The sequence below is a fragment of the Onychostoma macrolepis genome, chromosome 08 (genome assembly GCF_012432095.1).
Source record: "Onychostoma macrolepis isolate SWU-2019 chromosome 08, ASM1243209v1, whole genome shotgun sequence".
Taxonomy (NCBI): domain Eukaryota; kingdom Metazoa; phylum Chordata; class Actinopteri; order Cypriniformes; family Cyprinidae; genus Onychostoma; species Onychostoma macrolepis.
The window spans coordinates 14,732,194-14,753,287 of NC_081162.1; the positions used below are offsets into that span (position 1 = coordinate 14,732,194).

Here is a 21,094-nt window from a genome sequence, read left to right on the forward strand (position 1 = left end):
ATATGATGCAACCTTATCCACCTGCTAACTACATCACATATAAACGCACATTTGGGACTCGTTTAGCTGGTGTTTCGGTTCTGGCTGGGTCTGGTTTATGAATGTCTTTACTGATTTTCATAGCTCTTTTACTGTGGTGTGTTCTCCAGCAGCGATATATATCACAGCACAGGCGCTTGTTCTTAATGTCGAGCCTCATACTGACTAATGACACTAATGTATGACCTCACTTGAATGGAGTCATTTATAAATTAAGCTCTGACAAAGACAATCTCAGGAGAAAAAGACCTTTTCAGTTTAGCATGATAAACCAGTACACGTTGGAGAACATAAAAGGAACATCTGTAATGCTGAATGGTCACACCCAACCCCTGGGTCCCACTAAGAGGGGGTCGCTTTGAGCTGACCTAATCGCTCTCCACGGACCCGATGTGAAACACAAACCCATAAAACTCACTGTGAAATGTTTTTATTTATGTATCATCACTGAACCAAACACAGGTCGGAGTTTTCTGCATGCAAGAAACACTTTTAAATAACATATAAATATATCAGACACACTAAAAACACTGCAATTGTCCTGTGTGTATTTTGTCTACAGATAAAATGTGCTAAAATCAACACAGCTGATTTAAAGACAGCGGAAAAAGAGAAATTGTGCTGTTGATATTCTTGGAGGTACAGAACAGTTTTTTCAGATTATTGTTTTATGTTGTGTTTCAAAAACTCACATGACACATGCGGTTCAAATCAGAGCAGTGCTGCTGTACCCATTCACAAAAAGCAGTTTCAGTGCAACTTGTCTATGCAGTCAGTCATGTCAGGGCATTGAACAGAAAATTATAAGTCAGCTTGTTTCTTTTGCTTGATTTGCTCCAGCGGTTTGATGATTTTCCCCTGAAGTTCTGAAAAGTCACTGAAGAAAGTTTGCAGCCAAAAGGCTTCTCTCCAGAAAAGATTTGTACAGCAATGTTTTCAGAGAAAGCAGTATTTTTTCCGGACCTTTCTAACTACAAATAAATAAATGGTTCAAGTGATACAGGAGTTTTTAGTTTAGATGTACAAAGAAACAAGTAAACTAGAGAAAGTGAACAGTGAGAAAAGGCAAGATAGATGTCAAGGCTACTGCAGCTGCTGAACAGCGTTTGGAAAACATCAGCTGTCGAGTTTTACATCTATTAAAAGTTTGCTATATGGTTAAACCTCGGAAATACTTTATAATAAGGTCCAGTTTGTGAGTGATGTAGTCAGGCAGTCGTCGTGGCAAAAATACAGTTATTCACCAAAGAAATAAATAAATGGACATGACACAGCAATTATATTGCAGTAATATTAAGTCCTCTGAGGTAATTTTCTCTACAGTTGAAAACAGACACGCAAAAAGGCAAAACTTGCGTGAAAAAAGAAAGCGCAAATCTGTGATGTGGTATGTAGAGCTAGTTTTAGTTGCAGAGTCGCAATGCTGTGATTAACCAGTCGCATATTCCAAACAGCCACGCAATAACATGAACTAACAACAAACAATGGTCACACTTTATTTTAAGGTCCAATTCTCGCTATTAACAAACCATTGACTATGACTTTTGCCTCAATAAACTCCTAATTTGCTGCGAATTAATAGTTAGTAAGGTAGTTGTTAAGTTTAGGTATTGGGTAGGATTAGGGATGTAGAATATGGTCATGCAGAATATGTGCTTTATAAGTACTAATAAACAGCCAATATGTTAATAATAGGCATGCTAAAAGGCAACTAGTTAATAGTGAGAATTGGTCCCTATACTAAAGTGTTAACTGAACCATTTTTACAGCATTTATAAGTTTAGGTTAGTGTTCATTTATAAATATTCTACTGTTCATTGATAATTCATGTTCATAATAAATTATTGTTAATTTATACAATGTTAAGTATATAATTAGAAAAACATACACACACACCAAGATTGATAAATGGTGTAAAATGCATTGTTATTTCATGTTAGCTAATGCAAACTAACAAATTGGACCTTACTATAAAGTGTTTCCAAAACATTATATCGAAAAAAATTGAAAGAAAAGGAACCCTGTACAAAGTTTCTGAAGCTCAAGATTGCGATGCTTTGTTTCAAGCGGATTAAGAACAATGTCAGTTCTGTTGAAGTCTCAACGGTCGTCAAGCTATGATTCAGTTACCAGAAAACAGTCTAATTAGTCCAAACTTTTATTTCTTTAGAGCTTAATGTACTGGCAGGCTGGGTTTTGTTGAACGCTGCCATAGTTCTCAGTTGAGGAAAAGTCTCTGAGCATTATGCCCAGTTGTATCACAGCCAGACGTATCTTAAATGAATGTATGTTTTTTTGGCATCTGTTATAGCAGGGGCAGCGCTCTAGTCAACTAGTTCCATCCTGTCTACCCTCATTTGTTCCAGTAAAAAGGTTTTGCAGCTGCTGAGTTTTTAAGTGAGATATATAACATTAGCTACGGTCTACTGTGAGGTGATGAGGGCCGGCTGCCATGGTCACAGGAACGTTTGGAGAGGACGCTCAAGAATGTCCTAATTAACACAGAGAGAACTCGGACTGTTAAGACACAAAACCTACAATATTTTACAGCACCACAAACAAAAACAAGTATGTTTAAGTGTGTGTATAAGAGCATCTAAAAATCACACCCACTTTACACTGGAAGTCCATTTTTCTTCATGTGGGTCTGTGTCTTACTCTTGTGTGTGGAGGTCCCGTGGAGAGCGGATTCGGGATTCTCCCGTGCTCTTCTGGACTCGTGCTTTCCGCGCAGAGTCCTGCGCTTGCCGATATTTGTCCATCATGCTTTTGTGTTTGCGTCTCAGCTTCTCATTACACCAAACGCGTTCGCAGTACTGCTCCACCTGCGGAAGGTTTGAAGGACCAATCAGCTGCAAGACGTCCTTGAACCACGCCCTAGCCGGACCACGATTGACAGAGGCTGTGTTGGCGGCGCACGGTGACCATACTTTATATTTGCTGTCACGTGATAGGAGGTCTGAAAGGGTGTCTGCATGTAAGATGTCCAACCAGAAGCGTGAGAGGGTTTGTGTGAACCCATGTTCCCGAGATCGACACACATAGATGCCTTCATCCTGACGGAGCACACGGCGGAACAGCAAACCGTCATCTGTCTTAATGATACGTTCATCTAGTAACACCTAAACAAAGAGGAAATGAGAAATTACCGGAATTTGAAAAAAAACAACAAATCTGAAATATGATGACCCCTAAACGAGCACACTTAAAATTAAAACATTTCATTCTGTTAGATAATCAAATCAAATAGGATCTGCCAACAAATACTGCTAACTTAATTTTATTTTAATTTTTTTGTGACGACTTTACACCAACTGCTCCAACATTATTTTAAAACAAAAAAATATATATACAACTGAATTTAAAACTATACAAATTAATTTAAACTGTTCTCTGATATAACAGTTCTCTAACAGTGAAAAGAAAAATGCAGAATTATCTTAATATAAAGTAATAATGTTTGTGATATTTTACACTCCTTACCTATTTTGGCTTATAAAATAAATCCAAATGATTACAATGACAATATGAAAGCCAGTTATTTAATTTACCATTTTACTTTTTTTTCACAGCATATTGTCCTTATCACACATATTATTTTTCTCACTGGTATAAAAGGGTCTTTATAAATGGAAAAATTGAATTTCCTTTATAGTTTAGAAAGGGGTTTTCTCTCAAAGGGATTCTCATTTTTGTGGGTTTCTGGCAACAAAAAGTTTGAAGTCTCTCGTCTAATGCAATGATATTTCAACATTTTGAAGTGTCTGAATACTTTCTGGCCCTCTCAAAGACAGTATGAAGCAAAATCAATATGTACTGTATGTATCTTACCTCCTCTAAGTAGTCATCTCTCTGAATGTGCCATGTAACAGTGGCCTGTGGCGATCGAGGGATGCACTCCAGGAAGGTGCTGTTGTTCTCAGTGCCATAAACGACCCGTTCTTCAGTCAGATCTAGATCCTCCACTACAGACAAGAATGCATGACTGTTAATACAGACAATTTACACACAAAATGGTTCAGTGTAAGGTCAGTCCGGGATTTTCCACTGCATGTGTTTGTATAAGTGTGCACATACATATATAATCCCTTTTCATCACCAACATCCTCACCTTTGGCATGCAAACACTCAAGCGCTCTTCACTCACACCTCTTTTGTTCTTTCCTCTCATTCTCTCTCTCCTGTGTGATGAGAGATAGAGAGTGATCTGTCTGTTCACCTCTCACTCTATCAGTTCCTGTCTTTAACACCGAACAGAGAGCTTGTCCCAGTGGAGTGAGATTGCCCTTCAAACCCTATTAATCTTCCTGTTAGACAAGCTCAAAGGTGTTCTGAAGTTTCTAACACAAATGATTAAACAATTTAACTTCAAATCTCTGAAGGAATTGCTCTTCTTCTGCCCTTTCACATCAGTGAGCTCTTTGACATGTAAATGCAATTGAAGTTCTCAGAGGAGGCCGCTGGTGTATTGACATTCACGCGGCTTGGCTGCACTCAGTTAAGGAGGCTGTCATTTCTTTTCTTCTTTCTTACCGCTGAGGTTTTGGTCCATGCACTGCAGTGCTGGGTTTGCATGTTTGATGTCCTGTCTTCGGTAACGCCGTTTTGTGTTTGGCAGGTAGCGTGTGCAGGTGTGTCCGTCCCAGGCGCAGTACGGATCTCGAGCCAGGCAGCACTCGGCACAAGCTTTACCGTACATACTGCAGCGGTGCAGAGGCACCTGGATAACACCGGTCTGTGAACCCACGAACAGAGTTTGCTGGAACAGAGAGAGAAATAACAGTTTTGATTGCATTTTTCCAATGTTCTCTTGAGCAAAACGGGGATAGTTCACCTAAAAAACTCAGTTAAGTCATTATTTAGTCAAACATATTATTCCAAACACGTATAACACAATGTCCTGGCCACCCTTTTCCATATAAAAGGGAATGAGGACTGGTGTTGTCAGGTTCCAAAAAAAAGCTTAAAAAGCACTATAAAAGTGGTCCATGTGACCAAAACTTGTCGTCATTTAATAATAATAATTTTTTTTTTTTTTAAATCAACCAACCAATCAAATCTGGTGCAATGAGTACTGAGACACTATGTTTGAATATGTCTAAGCACGAATCCCTTTTTTAAATTCCAATCAAAAGCCTGAATTTGGAATGATTTGATGGTAAGTGAATTATGACTTTTTTGGGGGGGGTGAACTAACGCTTTAAATTCTGTGGCTCCAGGGCTGTCTATGAAGTAAGTGAACTGTCAGTCGGTTTGGCTATAGCACCTGCTTCATGATGAATAACAAAGCAACTGGTTGTTTTGCATGAATGTTTTATTGCTTTGGGGTCAAAAAGCATATACACACAAAGTGAAGTCCCATTTCTCTACTCACAGTAAAAGCCTCTTTGGGAATTTTGTGGAAAATGAATTTACGGTGCTGCTTACGTTACCATGCTTACGTTAATTTGCTGGAACAATATAGTGAGAGTGCATGATGCATGAACTTACCCTTTTCACAGATATGTCCATGGAGGTTATGGGAGTGGGTACCTGCAGAGATAAATATAATGAGAAACAGAACTAAAGGTATGCACACACACACACACTGCCGTTCAAAGTTTTGGGGTCAGTACGATTTTTTTCAAGAATGAAATTAACACTTTTATTCAGCAAGGATGCATTAAATTGTTACAGGCTTTTGTAATGTTGCAAACGAATGCTATTGCAAATAGACGTTGTTCATTTTAAACTTTAATTTATCAAACAGAAAAAAATGAATTATGATTTTCACATAAATATCAAGCAGCAGAACTGTTGTCAACATTAATAATAATAGGAAATGTTTCTTGAGCATCAAATTAGCATTTTTTTATAATTTCTGAAGGATCAAATTCAGCTTTGCCAAACGAGATATTCTCACAAACAGACATAAATTCACACCTCATAACACCTATACACATTTTTAGGCTCACAGACCTTGAACACCTGCATTTCCTCCAGTGTGATCTCCTCATTGGCAAGAGTGTTACCATTTCCAAGTACGATAACCTTTAGCACAGTCCCAATATCTAAAGAGGTCAAAGATCACAGTTATTCATTCAGGATTATAAACACACTTGAGCGTTAACTAAAGTGATGACACTCTGTCTTACCAGTGCCGATGAACATGACATCATAGTATCCGTCCTCGGCCTGAGTGCGGTCTACAGTGATATGTGTGAGCCTGTATGGGGCGCCGGTGCGGAGCAGCAGTGGTTGCCGCTGTGATGGGTAAATGGGGCGCCACATTAGTGGGTGTGTTCGTGCAAATTGCAGAACAGCATCTGGAAACTCCAGTGTGCTACGGAAGGCACGACCAGGCTGGGCCGTGATCTTACTGGGGCACACTCCTGGTCGCGGGTAAGGGACGCGTCCTTCGTAAGGTCCCCATTGATAGTCCGGTCCTTCTTTATGAGCAAACGGCCCATTAAATGCCTCACGGATATCAGCCATACTATAGACACACACTGCATAGCCCTGAAACACATTACTAGAGAGAGAAAATATTCTGTTAAACTCATATACCCCTGATTTATGCCCTTAAAGAAAAATTTGTTGAAAATGTACTCATCTATAGACTAAGCCATTCAAGATGAAGAAGAGTTTGTTGTTTCATCGGAACAGATTTGGAGAAATTTAGCATTACATCAGTTGCCTACCAATGGATCATCTGCAGTGAATGGGTGCCGTCAGAATGAGAGTTGAAACAGCTGATTAAAGCATCACAATAATCTGATTAATAAACAAATTCATCTATATCTTGAATGGCGTGAGGCTGAGTAAATTCAATTTACATTTTTGGGTGAACTATTCTTTTAAAAATGATAAGGCAATGCAAGTTCATTACAAATTTCAAACCCAAATGGCAATTTGAAGTGTTTTAAAAATTGGCATGAGTAAGGAAATGAGTAAAAATAAAAAGTAAAATCAAATAAATAAAACAAATACAAAAATTCTAAAATAAAAAATTACAATGTTAAAATAAATAAGAAAAGAGAAAGGCATAAAAATACATGTTTAATCTAAAATGATTAAAACAAAAGAAAATATATATGAACAAAGGCTTAAACTGAATGAAATAATAGAGTGGAATCAATATGAGTTGAAGCACAACAGAGTGCTTTACAGAGGAAATGCACAGATAAACAGATGTGCTTTCAGCCTGGATTTGAGACAGACCTGATGGTGCTGAATATTGCGTAGATCTCTGGATTGGTTTCATCTTTGGTCCTTAACAGAAACACATCCTCTGCAAGACAAACACATACAGCCAAAGATCACACAAGGGTCATAAGAGATCAAAATGATCTCAAGTTTATATAATATTGTATATAAAAAAAAGCTGAGGGCTTGTGTGTGTTTATTGTCTCACCCAGCTGGTGAAAGTGTGTTTGGATGCCGTGAGGTCCAGGAACAGAACACACTAGTCGGGCTTTAATAAATGTGCTCCACTTATTCACAAGTACCCTCTGCCCACCCACATCATTCTGAAACCACATAAACAATAAATCATGAGGCATTGAACTCACTTCTGAACAACAGATCGGCAAAAAGTCAAATCCCAGTATCATTTACCCCCAGACCACACACAATGATCTCTGGGTAAAACAAACTATCCCTTCGTCTCAATTTGTATACTATCCATCCTAAGTAGTATGCAAGATTAGAATTAGTGCATTCCAAATCATAGTACATTCAAACTAGTATACCAAAAGCACCACACTACATCCATAAATGCTTTTCAGCAAATATTTCCCACAATCCCTAGTGCAACAGAGTTTGTGACGGTTCTCATTCGAATTTTTCATCTGAAGTGGTTTAATTAAGAGGGTCACACACCCCAAACCTCTGTAATCTGACACCTGTTTATACATAAACATTCAGTTGTAACTTTTCCCGTGGGAACGAGAACAGTTAAATATCAAAATATCTCAGAGAAGCGCCAGTTATGGAGATTATGGCACAGTAAGGCAAATACTGTTACGGATTCCCAAAAAGCAATGCAGCTGGGTTTACTGTGTCGAAGACACATGGGTGGCGTAAAGGATCCTAAATCTGTGTAATCGGTATATGTGGAAATAATCACCCTTTCTGCAGTGTAAGAGTGTGTGTGAGTGTGTGTATGATTTGGGAATGTGCTGAAGTGAACAATGAATAGCAGTCAAAGTGACAGTAATGTGCGATTGACCCCAGCTCTTTGAACATTGACCTCTGAATGACAGAAGGAGATTTGTACTGCTCCCATTACTCTACAGACCCTTGTGTGTTAGTGTGTGTATGGGTACTAGGATAAGGGGTGAGTGTGTGTGTGTGTGAGATTCAGAGGCACGCAAACCATCCAGCAGCTGTGCACATGTGGTTGAAAAAAGGCAAGAGCAATCCAGTATACTGGCCTAGTTGTGCCTGAATGTAAGTATGCGGTTTGACTCACCGCACACAATCGTCCAATGCGTGTGTGTATGGCTCCTTCATCGTCTCGCTCTGCACTCTCTGTTGCTCTCTCAGTGAAGAAGAAATAAAGTTTATCATCATCTCTGTCTGCACTGTCAGGAATGAGGTGGGCCGCAATAAACCTGGGCTCTGTACATGCACAAACACACACATAGACACACTATTATAAAGCAGATCTGATTGTTTGAAGTATGCAGATCAATTCAGTTTGACAATTGCATCATTTATTGTGTTATTTTAGTATTATTTATATAATTTTATTTTTGAATTACCTTTTTTTGTTTGTTTTTATTTTCATTTAGTTTTATTTTCAAGTTTTAGTTATTTTTTTATGTGCTTTTCTAATATCTAAAAAAACAATAATTGTCTAACATCTAATGTTTCTTTACCTGACTTTTTATTTCAGTTTTATAGTTTTACTGATGTTAATACTTGAATTTTTTATTTCAGTTAGTTGCAGAGGCAACATTTCTAATTTCCATGTATGTTTTTAATTTCAATTAAAAACAATTAGTTTTTTTAATTTAATTTAAATTTTTTTTTTCATCTTAGTTAACAATAATAACACTGATTTTCACAACAGTTTTGCTACTAATAAAATGCATTAATGTCACCATCCTTTCCAGGATAAAATGTTAAAACACATAAGAAATAAGACTGAAAATGTTTATTAATATGAAAATTAAGTAATTTTGTACCGTGTAGGATTTTCTGATCCGTCTCTGTTCTCATGGGCGAGCGAGTCCCTAAACCTCTCAAAATCACAGAGTCTCGCCCCAAAAAATCTGCAGTCAGACCAGTATACAGCTCTCCACCTGAGAGAGAGAGAGAAAGAGAGAGCATTGGAGGTCAGTGCAGAGAACTCAATCTCCTACATGAGAGGAAGGAAAAGTAAACAATTTTCTGCAAGAGGCCCCATTGTAAAATGTTTCATTAAATCATGTTATCAGCTTGAAAACCCACCCATACACACATCTCTGTATAAATCTGGTGAGCCCTGATAGACAGTCAACAGTTTTTTAAAAATCACACACACTTGGTCACATAAAATGAGATCATACCATTTTACTGTTATTTTATTATTACTTAAACCCCATTTTTATAATTAAAAGAATAAAAATTTAAATTAGACACATTGCCTCTGTTGCCCATCAATTATCAGACAGGAACTCATGTGTACAGCATGTCAGTGTGTGAAAGTATCTCCAAGGTCACTAACATGCAATCTCGAAGGTTAATTGCAAACCCAAAAAGTATTATCTGGCAAAATGTCATGCGAGGAGAGCCAAGACTGTGCAGTGCTGTAAAGACACACACACTGTGAGATGTGTCTGTGCCCCCAGAAGACTTAACCCACCCACAAGACCCCTGCAACACTAAACCTGGACTGAAAAACACCTCAAATTTCTCCCATCAGAGCAGTCAATCTACAATGGGCCATAATCCCAGTGACAACTGACAAGAAGAAGCCTCCACCCAGCACACACACGAGCCAAAACACACACACACATACACACAGAAACGTGCTCTGAAATACTTATAAACACAACACAAGCATGCTGTGGCATGCTAAAATGTACACACTGAAATGTACCTGTGAAGGTGCTTGCGAAGGGTAGTTTGGGGTCATGGGGACATTTCCCCCTCCCATTCTGTACTGTGGTACGATCCAAACTGAACACATGCTGCCAAAATGAAGTCAGAAAATTCACATCAATTTCACAACTCAACAATAAACTTGAGCTCACAAATGTCGGAATTTCTCTTGCTTGTGAAGAAATGTATTATTTATTTTTACAATGCTGGGATATACTATTAATCATGTTCAGTTTGGGGTATTAGAGACCCCAAGGCCCACTTATTATTTCCAAAGATATATTTATTATTGTAGTTCAGTTTAATACTTCCTGACTTTTCCTCACCTTATGAGAACTGATTATAAACAAAACTAATAGCTTAAAAATGTCACAATACATTAGTTTGAGATCTTAGAGACCACGGATATAAAAAAGTGAAGTCTGAAATACAAACATTTTCTGATGTACACTACTGTTCAAAGATTTGCGGTCTGTAAGATGCTTTTGAAAGATGCTCACCAAGGCTGCATTTATTCGACCAAAACACGGTAAGAACAGTAATATTGTGGATTATTATTACAGTCTTTATTGTAATAATTTAATGTGTAATGAATTCCTGTGATAGCAAAGCTGAATTTTCATCAGTCAATACTTCTGTCTGTCATTTTAATATGCTGATTTGGTGCTCAAGAAACATTTATTATCAATGTTGAAAACAGTTGTGCTGCATAATATTTTTGTGAAAACATACTTTTTCAGGATTATTTGATGAATAGGAAGATAAAAAAAACTGCATTTATTTAAAAAGGAATTTATTATAACAGTAAGTCTTTGCTGTTGATTGCTTATTCTACCAGTTTATTGTGATTTGCTCATTGTAGTTTGCGTCAAACTGACGCCAAACAGGAATAACAGTGTTTGTGTTTAACTAACAAAAATTAGCAACACTACTAACTTTTACTTGCTACAAGTACCAGTAGCATGACTTCATAGTACTTCAGCTGTTTTCATAATACTGTAGAAAACTGCATTTTCCAACAAGTACCAGAGTAGCATTACACAACACTACATCATTGTTTTTCTTGTCACGGTCTATTATACACATAGCTTTACAGCCAGAAGAGCTGAGGCAATGACTGTGTTCTCATACACAATCTCTTTTCTCTTTGTTATACTGTAATAAACATTCAAAACATTTTAACATTTTTGAAATCGTTTGTTCTGGTTTACATTTAACCAATTCAAATAAATGATTCACTGATTCCTTTAGTTAACTACTGTTATTGGTTATATTTATCATCAACGTTTCTGTTCAGTTCACCCTAACTGATATTTTTGTGCCAGATAAAAACAAAATTGAGATATAAAACTGTTCTTCTGTTAAATATAAATGAAAATATTTTGAACAATGTGTATATTCAACAGAAGAAAGAAACCCATACAAGTTTGGAACAACATGAGGGTGAGTAAGTGATAAAAAAAAATTCTGGATGAACTATCCTTTTAAATAGTATTATCTGACTGAGTTTCTAGGCTGTACCATATCAGAGATCTAAAATGTAATAATAGTAGTGCAGTGGTTTTTACTGTCATTGATGTTAGACACTGTATGGGTGTGTCCGGTGGTGCTAACGACAGCTTAAATCTCCGGTGCCAGTTCAGTTACACAATGTAGTATTGTCTGTTTGTCAGACATCTCTGGCGCCCTGTGCGGTGCAGTTAAAACACCTCAAAGGAAGTAAAGAGCAGCTCTATTCAGAATACACACACACACACACATTATTTTTTCTATCCTCTGCTCTGAATCCTCTGAATTAATGTGTGTCTGTGTGTTTTTGCTTTGTATCTTCTCTCATGATCTTGTCTTGACCCTAAGGGCCGGCCTGTTGGTGGCTGACCTCTGACCTTAAACAATTAGGTCTCTGATATACATAAGTAAATTAGATCCTCCTGATGTGCATACACAAACACACGAGGTGTGAAGCAGTGGGAGGGAGGGAGTGTTTGTGTGTGTGTTACCTCTCCGCGGTGTCCGACGTTCACATACGCACACACAGGCTGGAAAGCTCCAGTTCCGCAGGCCAGTAGATGAGTGCGGTTGAATGGCTGTAGCAACCGCACAAAGTTTGCACACTCCATCTGTACCAAACACACACAGAAAGAGTATTAAAATGTTGGGTGTTTTGGTGGCAAATGAGGGTACAATTTTGATAATTACAGCACGATTACTTACACAAACATACAAACATGTATTTTACACTGGACAACCAGGTTAAACTCATCAAGAGCAGTTTATAATCATGAGGAATTTTGGTATGCATGAGTGTGACCAATATTTCCCTGGAGTGTTTGAATGGAGAGTTACAAGAATCATCAACATTTTAATGGATCAGAGAAAAAATAGCAAGAAAATGATCCCTACTTAAAATTCACTGAAGACCAATCAGAGCTTTCAACATGGGAAAGAAGCTCTTACGGGCCAATTACTGAAGGGTTCAGAAAGAGGAAGACGTCTCACACACACACTATCAACATGTACACACTCTAACTATGGCCACCTGTATGCAGCCTCATTGACTGTGTAGGTTCAAAATCAGTGGAGCATAAATGAATGAAAGGTCAAGAGTCATAAAAGATGCAGGCAGATGCTCAAACTGCGACCAGATGTTAACCAGCAGAACTGTGAGAGCGAGAGAGATCCAAAGCAGCAATGTACCAGTCACTTTCAATAAACAGAATAAAATTATGCCTGAAAGTTAAAATATATATCAATGATAAAATATATTGTGCTGATTGTCAATCCCAGGAGGTCAAACTTTATATTACGCTGTTTAATTTTCAATTCATTTTCTATAAGTTATGGAATTTTTGCAGACGTAATCAAAATTTGGGACAATGCTATGGGTAACACTTTATTATAGGGACCAATTCTCACTATTAATTAGTTGCTTATTAGCATGCCTATAAATAACATATTGGCTGTTTATTAGTACTTATAAAGCACATATTCTGCATGGCCATATTCTACATTCCTAATTTGACCTAATACCTAAACTTAACAACTACCTTACTAACTATTAATAAGCAGCAAATTAGGAGTTTACTGAGGCAAAAGTCGTAGTTAATGTTTGTTAATAGCAAGAATTGGACCTTAAAATAAAGTGTGACCAATTTAATCTATTAACCCTACCCTACTAATACTCTAATGAGAGTTAGTTGACATGTAGTTGCAAAGTAACTTAATTTGAGTTAGCAGAATGTCTAAAACGTACTATCAAAATAAAGTGTAACCCTAAAATAGTAAAGTGCCACCAGTCATTTTTGAGTGAGCTGTGTTATGTGGTACATAAAACTCAGTAACAATTTGTTTTAAGGTATCCTTGTTACACGTTACATGTACTTACCATTATAATAACAATAAATTATGCATAATTACATGCAAGTAACACTTAGTCGAACCCTAATCCTAACCATAAGAACATAGTTAATTAATATTACTCAGTACTTAAATGTATAATTACATGTAACAAGGACACCTTAAAATAAAGTGTAACCTAAAACTCTTCTGAGTTCATATCTGTGTGTTGTTTCACCGTTACACCAACTAAAGTTTAAATGAAAAACAAATATCCTGTTCAATTCCCTAACACATACTCACACACTGAACAGAGTCATTAAAACCGCTGTGAAATCGCACTCACCTGTCACATCAAACAATACTGCCGGGACAGTCACCAGAGCGTGTAACCATGGCGACACCTCACATTTCCACTTTACGAGTGAAACATGCTAAACACTAACAGATGCAGAGTTCATCTCCATACAAGTGTGTGTGGAAGACCATTAGGGACAGAGCACAGGAAAGATTTAACTTGGAGCATAATTAACATATTCATGGTGCTGAAAGGAAAAAGGAAGAGGCCGAACAAGAAGAAAAAGAACAAGAAACAGAAATGTAAAAGAGAAAGAAAGCAAAGGGGATTTCGAAAAATGAAAGAATAACTGCGTTCTGTGCATTGGGACGGCCTTCTACGGTCGTTAGGTTTAAGAGACTCATGAGTCACACACAAACTTGGTTGGAAGCAAGACAATAATAAGTGAGTGGATCAAATAGCATTTATGGGCGTTTGGCTTCTTCTCTCCAGTCATCACGCCAACCGCAGCACACTCAGAGTATAGCTGAAGATGGACAGATGTTTTCGTTTGAAACTCCAGATTGAACCACATGAAATAAGGTAGAGAATCACACTAACCAAACATTCCAAAACAAACTACATTTGATGATTTCTGCTGTCATCGGCTGGATCTGAGATATCATGAAAGAACCTGACATATGAAGTATGCCCCCCCCAAAAACAACAAAAATCTTGGAACGCATGATACGCTGACCCAATTTTTGAGTTTGTTGATGTTTTTGGTGAATTCAGAACCTGAACCAGTTTTTCACTCACCTCGGGATCTTTCCCTTTGAGAATACAGTCCTCACGATTCCCAGGCAACGAAGGCCAATGGATCTGGAGATAAAGAGGAAAAGCAGAAGAAATTTATCATCTCATAAATTAAACACACACTAAGCACAGCTCTGTCCAACTCACACCCAGACTCATTTACTTGTTAACGCTAATTAAACTGCAAGATCCAAACATAACAAAAACAGATTAACATGAACTCAAAATGGACAAATTTTCAATGATCTTTCCCAATGGACAAACCAAGCCCTGCCATACATTTATATTTCTTGTTCAAAAAGCCATTTCACTATTCATCATAAAATATTATTGCAATTTCAGTTTCATGCCAAATTTAAAGCTAAAGTGATTAATTGCTGTGCCAATAAAGTGCCACCAAATGAAATTGCAAAAATAATGGCTGTTTCCTGAACATGCCCCCTGTCTGCCATTGGTCAGCCAAACAGATAGTCTCACCCCATTGGTTGAGCTGATGTTGCTGTGTCTGTGCACTCAATTAAACAGTGCAATGTTTCGAAAGCGCCACAGTGCCAGAGTTTATGCTCTTCAGGGAAATCAAGCTACAAATGGCTTACAAATTGACGCCACTCATTACGTGGGGTAAAGTGAGTGCGTGTCTCTGAGGGTGGGTGTGCGACAAAAATGCTTTGTGTTTTTTTGCCCATGAATGTCAACAATAAAGATAGATTTATGAAAACAATAACTCTAAGAGTGTGAAAGTCACAAAAACCTATCCTGATGTTATGAAGGATTGAGAAATAAACATAAACCCATCTACTAGGCCCTCTATCTAAATATATATATACAGTGATTGCACGTCCTGGCACATTCATTTCTCATGTGTCACAAAACGGTCTGGCACACAACCGCTGTCACGTTCAGACCTCACAAAGACTTTTGAGTTTGTGTTATGCAGATCTGCAAACATATGCAAGCTTAATTTCATAAGTTGCATGGTCCTCTTCAGCAAAAAAAATAACAGAACATAACACAATTATAATTATCGGTTTGTGTGATTAGATATATCATTCACACATTAAGATTACATTTCCAACAAAAATATATTCAAACAAGATAATGTAATGTTAAATAGTGTTCCTGTAGCTCAAACCAGGAGCATGCCAAGGTCACGGGTTCAATTCCCAGGGAAACAATGTACACTTTGAATACAGTTTAAGTCATTGTGGATTAAAAAAAAAATGGGTCTGCCACATGTGTAAAATTTAGATACTGCCTGGACTTGTAGACTAATCGACCTCTTTGCATCACATGACATTTACAAATCCTTCTACCGCTTGTAAAAAGCCAGATTTCATTGAATTGATTGATTGTTTGAATCTGTTCCAGCCTTCATATGATGAAATCATTAGTGAGTCATTTGTTTTTATTTACCCTTTCAAGCTCTTACACATTTTGGCATTGTCTAAATCCGGAACCTGTAATCAACTACGTTACCAAGCATCCTTCCTTTGAATGAAAGCATTTCCTCTTTCCTTAATTAGCCATCACCTTAATTCTTCAGGACACTTGGACTAAAAATAGTCCAAATGTGGCTGTCGTCGAGTTGTAGCGACCTAAAAAGTCATTAAAGGGGTCATATGATGCGATTTCAAGTTTTCCTTTCTCTTTGGAGTGTTACAAGCTGTTTGTGCATAGATAAGATCCCTAAAGTTGCAAAGACTAAAGTCTCAAACCCAAAGAGATATTCTTTATAAAAGTTAAGACTCTGCCACGCCCTCCTAAAACGACTCATTTTAGAAAAATGAGTCGATTTTTTGTAAAAATCGGCGCGTTTCAGAAAGGCAGAGCATAGAGGAGCAACAATAATGTACAGTATGTGGAAAATAATGTGTTTTTTGAACCTCGAACCACTTAATCACATTGCATTACAGCAAATACACAAAATAATGTTCTTTTTAGCAACATCATATGACCTATTTAATGATAAAACACTACAGTATACTATAAATCCATGGTGTGAAGGAAAGGGCCCTGGCTCACTCATTCAACTTTTTAATTTGCTCCGGATGCACCATGTTTAAGATTAACCAACCTCTATTAACCATGGGAGAAATGCTGCACAGTCAATCCAGGACCTAACAGTCCTCTGAAAAGAATGAGTGAATGATTCCTCAAACTGAACTGAGATCAGCTGAGATGAAGACTGCAGATCATGGAGATTAGCAGTAAATACATGCCCAAGAGGGAAAAGGAAGTCTGATCAGGGCTGAGTAATCTTTCCCATTTAAAGAACAACATCATGAATCACTGCTTGATTTCTGTGGCACCGTCCCCTTCAGCTGGGAAGCTTTACTGATAGCATCTGCAAAACAATCTTGCAGACGTAAATTTACACATCCAAACATCCTCATTTTGTTTTCTGGAAAAAAAAAAAAAAAAAGGTGAAAAACATTTTCTGCACCTTGTTATTGTAGCTTAACTGCGGCCAGTGGTAGTACGGTGGCCTTACAGAATGCATAAGGGTCTAACAAGGCAGAGAACGCCTGTCCTTGAGCCTAAGGTCAAAGGGTCATAACCTTAGATGTGGCAGCCACTCCCATGTGTCTATCACCATGCCAATGCACTTCCTCTTCCTGTTCATATCCTTTAACAAGGCCACACACAATGATCAGTTATTTGGAGACTACATATGAAAACAACCACACTTGTTGAGGCTCCAGTGACTTGAGTCAAAACATATTCACATGAACAGAGGCTTTAATTAAGCTCAGACACACACATATACAAAGTTAATTGCACAGGGAAAAATCTGCCAAACCCTGGAGACAAGTGGTACCAAAGCACTTCTGATTTTATAGTCCATTTAGTTCGGTGCCTATTTACACACTGTGGCTCCTCTCATAACTCACAACTTTATTTTATAAACTACACCACAAAAGTGTGACAGTAATATGAAAAGGGCAGCAAACGCTGAACTTGTAAAATCAAGCAAGACCATTTATGTCTTTATATGTCTACGAGTGGTCTAAATAAGTCTTTGTCACAAGTGTGGTCAGTTTATATGAATTTACTGTGTGTTTGTGGACAGCTGTTTTTGTGCAATTTTTTTGTAAACATTTTTATGGATGAGAAAAGACAAAGAAAAAAAAGTTTTAATATGTATATCACATTAAGATTATAGTATCAAATTGGATTATAGACTCAAACTAAATTTATATTTATGAGAAAGTAAACATTTTTAATAACATGTTTGGCCTGCTGTCTGTAACAGAATACTTTGGGATGCTGGTGAGAAGCCAACAGAATTTCCAATGGAGTGATGTAAATGTCCTTTCATATACCCTTGTGTTCTGAGTGTCTTGGCTGTTTTAAAGACACATTGTCAAGTCAAAGTTCAGCTTTTAAAAATGTAATCTTAAGACACGTGTCTTTTTTCCATTCTGTGTCACTTCATCTAGTTTTTTTAAACACAAGAATGCATCATATGTGAACAGGTCTTTACATGCCCCTTACTAATCATGTGTAAAATGTTTCAGCACATGTAAGTGTCTGTTGATTTTATCTGTGTCTGTAGATAACAGTCTCCAGAAGAGCAGACTGAATAACATGACACCTCTCACTAACAGACGCTCATTCACCTACATCATCACTTGCACATTTTCTGGGCTTTCACACCTGTGTTCTCCATGGGCAGCTTATTATCTTAACCTTATCGCAACGATAGCAGGTGTTACCTCTTTAGCATCATGTGTATGATCCAGTCTCAGCGAGTAGAGAACATCCTTCCCTCCCAGGAAAAGCCTGTCGTGATATTCATCCAAAAACACAGCCGACAAGTGCAGATCTCCATTGAAACCATTGAAAATGGAGGTACGGTTTGTGGCCAACAGATCTGTTGGAAAGGGAGAGAGAGAACGAATTATGAATGACACGACAATGAACACCACATTTTAACCGAAAAACGACAATAAATCTGTATCTACTAGTCAAGGCAGATTATGAGGAGAACATGCAGAAATGAGGACACTCATTTTAAATCCAGAACTGCAGGAGAAGCTTGTGGAATGTGACTGATGGGAACTAAACCACTCTTTATCTGTTTCTCTTGTTGTCAGTTAACTTTAATTGTGCTTTATTGGCGTGACTATTTGTTGAGTGCTGCAAGTCAAAATATTACGGATCGCAAGTTTCCAGCAGAGGTATTTTTAACCAAACTTGGCAAGACTTTGCTTTCTGTTGAAGCTGTTAACATCTCAGAATCTTAAACACGGAGTAATAACTAGCTGATACATTTCAGAGTAATTTGAAATGCATCAGCTACGTATTCAAAATAATTTGTCCACAGTGAAAGCATTGCATTGCATGAAAGCAACAACGTTGTATTGCCAAAAAGGACATTTACTATTTAATATTCAGTAATGTGGAGAAGGATTTTGAACCAATGAGGTTTCATGAGGTTGCAGTCCTTTGTCAGGGCTATTCTGTGCAACACAACAAAAATATAAATCAAGTGACCAATAAAATGTGCTGTTAGTCATCACTCGTCACTGTCAGTTGGGACAAAAACTGAGACTTACATGGAAGAGTTTATGTTGTACCTGACTAAGTAAATATGGGGTCACATTGCTTGAGTTTAAGTTGGTTACATGAATTTGCCATATAAAAGTAATTTATGTGTGAGCTTATGTGTCAGTTAATAACAATTGACCTTATTGCCTGTGCAATTTTGCCAATATGACTGCATCTTTAGGGATATGATGACATATAACAACAACAAAGAGTAGCAGAATAGTGGAAATTAGACTTTGATCTTTGGCCCTAAAATGAGCTCAAGGTCCTGTATTAGATCATTTTCAGTGTGTGTGAGTGTGTGTTTGTGTGAAAAATATGTACATAACCCTCTTAGAATCAAATTTGTAAAAAGAAACCAAAGAAATATAAACTAAATCTAAACAAAGACAAACCATTCTACTGTTTTTATAGAAAGCTTATTATAATTACTTCAGATTAATCAAAACCCTAGAAGAATTCAAAAAACATAACTGATTTTTTTTTTCCAGATGGGAATGCCACCCAAATGCCCCCATTTTTGTCATATTTTGCCGTATTTAAACTGTAGATAAGTACTGAACACACACCCCCCACAAACACATTCTCTTGTTATCTTTCTCTAGTATCTTGAAGTTCAGCTCCACACTCCCTCCACATTCCCCTCTTATAACATGCGATTGGACAGAAAAAGCAGCTGAAGGAGGAATGAGGCCTCGTTGAGAGGGTGGCACGCGTCTAAAGCCGCTAATGGGGCGCCGATGAAAAGAGCACAAACAGAAGCCAAACAGCGAAGCCAAATGTTAAACCACAATTATAAAAACGCACACACATGCAACAACATTCACAATCCACTTAAAACTCGCAATCAATTAAAACTCTTTCTCAGCCATTTAAGGAGTTTACCAAAAGACTTTTGGATTTTAACAATCATTGGCAACGAGGTCAAAAAAAAAAATTCAAACACACTTCTAGGGGTTGACATTGTGTGAGGTTTTTTGATATAAACCTCAAATAAACTCACAGCTGAACAAAAGAGAAAGAGTTTTGTTCTTTCTTTATTAGAGTGATCTTGCGTGCAAGTTTCACAATGGTATAAAAAAAAACTTTTAAGGGTTTGGTTTCCAGAAAACAGACTCCAAACAGTGCAATACTGACAAAGACAAAATAACACATACAGTGGTGTGAAAATGTGTTGGCCCCCTTACTGATTTTTAAATTTTTTGCATGTTTGTCACACTTTAATGTTTCAGATCATCAAACAAATTTAAATATTAATCAAAGATAACAAGTAAACACAACATGCAGTTTTTAAATGAAGTTTTTTATTATGAAGGGAAAACAAAATCCAAACTCACATGGCCCTGTGTGAAAAAGTGCTTGCCCCCTCTTATTAAATCATGAAAGAACTATGATTAACCACATTATTTTAGAAAGCTGAGTTAAATTTCACTAGCCAAACCCAGGCCTGATTACTGCCAGACCTGTTGAATCAAGAAATCACTTAAATAGAACCTGTCGGACAAAGTGAAGCATGTCTAAAGAGCAACACATCATTCCGCAATCTTAAGAAATTCATAAACAGATGAGAAACAAAATAGTTTACATGTATCAGTCTGGAAAGGGTTATAAAGCCATTTCTAAGGCTTTGGGACTCCAGCAAACCATGGTCAGAGCCATTATCCACAAATGGAGAAAACTTGGAACAGTGGTGAACCTTCCCAGGAGTGGCCGGCCTACCAAAATTACTCCAAGAGTACAAAGACAACTCATCCAGGAGGTCATAAAAGAACCCAGAACAACATCTAAAGAACTGCAGGCCTCACTTGCCTCAATTAAGGTCAGTGTTCATGATTCAACAATAAGAAAGAGACTGGGCAAAAACAGCATCCATGGGAGAGTTCCAAGGCAAAAGCCATTGCTGACCAAAAAGAACACAAAGGCTCGTCTCACATTTGCCAAAAAATATCTTGATTATCCCCAAGACTTTTGGGCAAATATTCTGTGGACTGACGCAACAAAAGTTTA

At 37.5% G+C, this 21,094-nt stretch overlaps 1 protein-coding gene across 2 annotated transcripts in view; it reads right to left on the reverse strand.

Annotated features, from left to right (window-relative positions):
- Window positions 1-453: 453 nt before the first annotated feature.
- sema3bl (sema domain, immunoglobulin domain (Ig), short basic domain, secreted, (semaphorin) 3bl) overlaps window positions 454-21,094 on the reverse strand; it is a 31,466-nt gene continuing 10,825 nt past the window's right edge. Inside the window, exons 2-15 of one of the 2 annotated variants that reach the window (XM_058784173.1) lie at window positions 18,253-18,410; window positions 14,540-14,602; window positions 12,108-12,227; window positions 10,106-10,196; window positions 9,210-9,326; window positions 8,492-8,640; window positions 7,433-7,547; window positions 7,240-7,309; window positions 6,174-6,550; window positions 5,998-6,089; window positions 5,530-5,571; window positions 4,573-4,798; window positions 3,871-4,004; window positions 454-3,161 (exon numbers count right to left, since the gene is read on the reverse strand). In XM_058784173.1, coding sequence (XP_058640156.1) covers window positions 2,694-3,161; window positions 3,871-4,004; window positions 4,573-4,798; window positions 5,530-5,571; window positions 5,998-6,089; window positions 6,174-6,550; window positions 7,240-7,309; window positions 7,433-7,547; window positions 8,492-8,640; window positions 9,210-9,326; window positions 10,106-10,196; window positions 12,108-12,227; window positions 14,540-14,602; window positions 18,253-18,410 — 2,222 coding nt within the window. In that variant the 3' untranslated portion in view covers window positions 454-2,693. Of the gene's footprint in view, window positions 3,162-3,870; window positions 4,005-4,150; window positions 4,221-4,572; window positions 4,799-5,529; window positions 5,572-5,997; window positions 6,090-6,173; window positions 6,551-7,239; window positions 7,310-7,432; window positions 7,548-8,491; window positions 8,641-9,209; window positions 9,327-10,105; window positions 10,197-12,107; window positions 12,228-14,539; window positions 14,603-18,252; window positions 18,411-21,094 lie in introns of those variants that run through there. The other variant, XR_009272421.1, reaches the window with a different exon arrangement.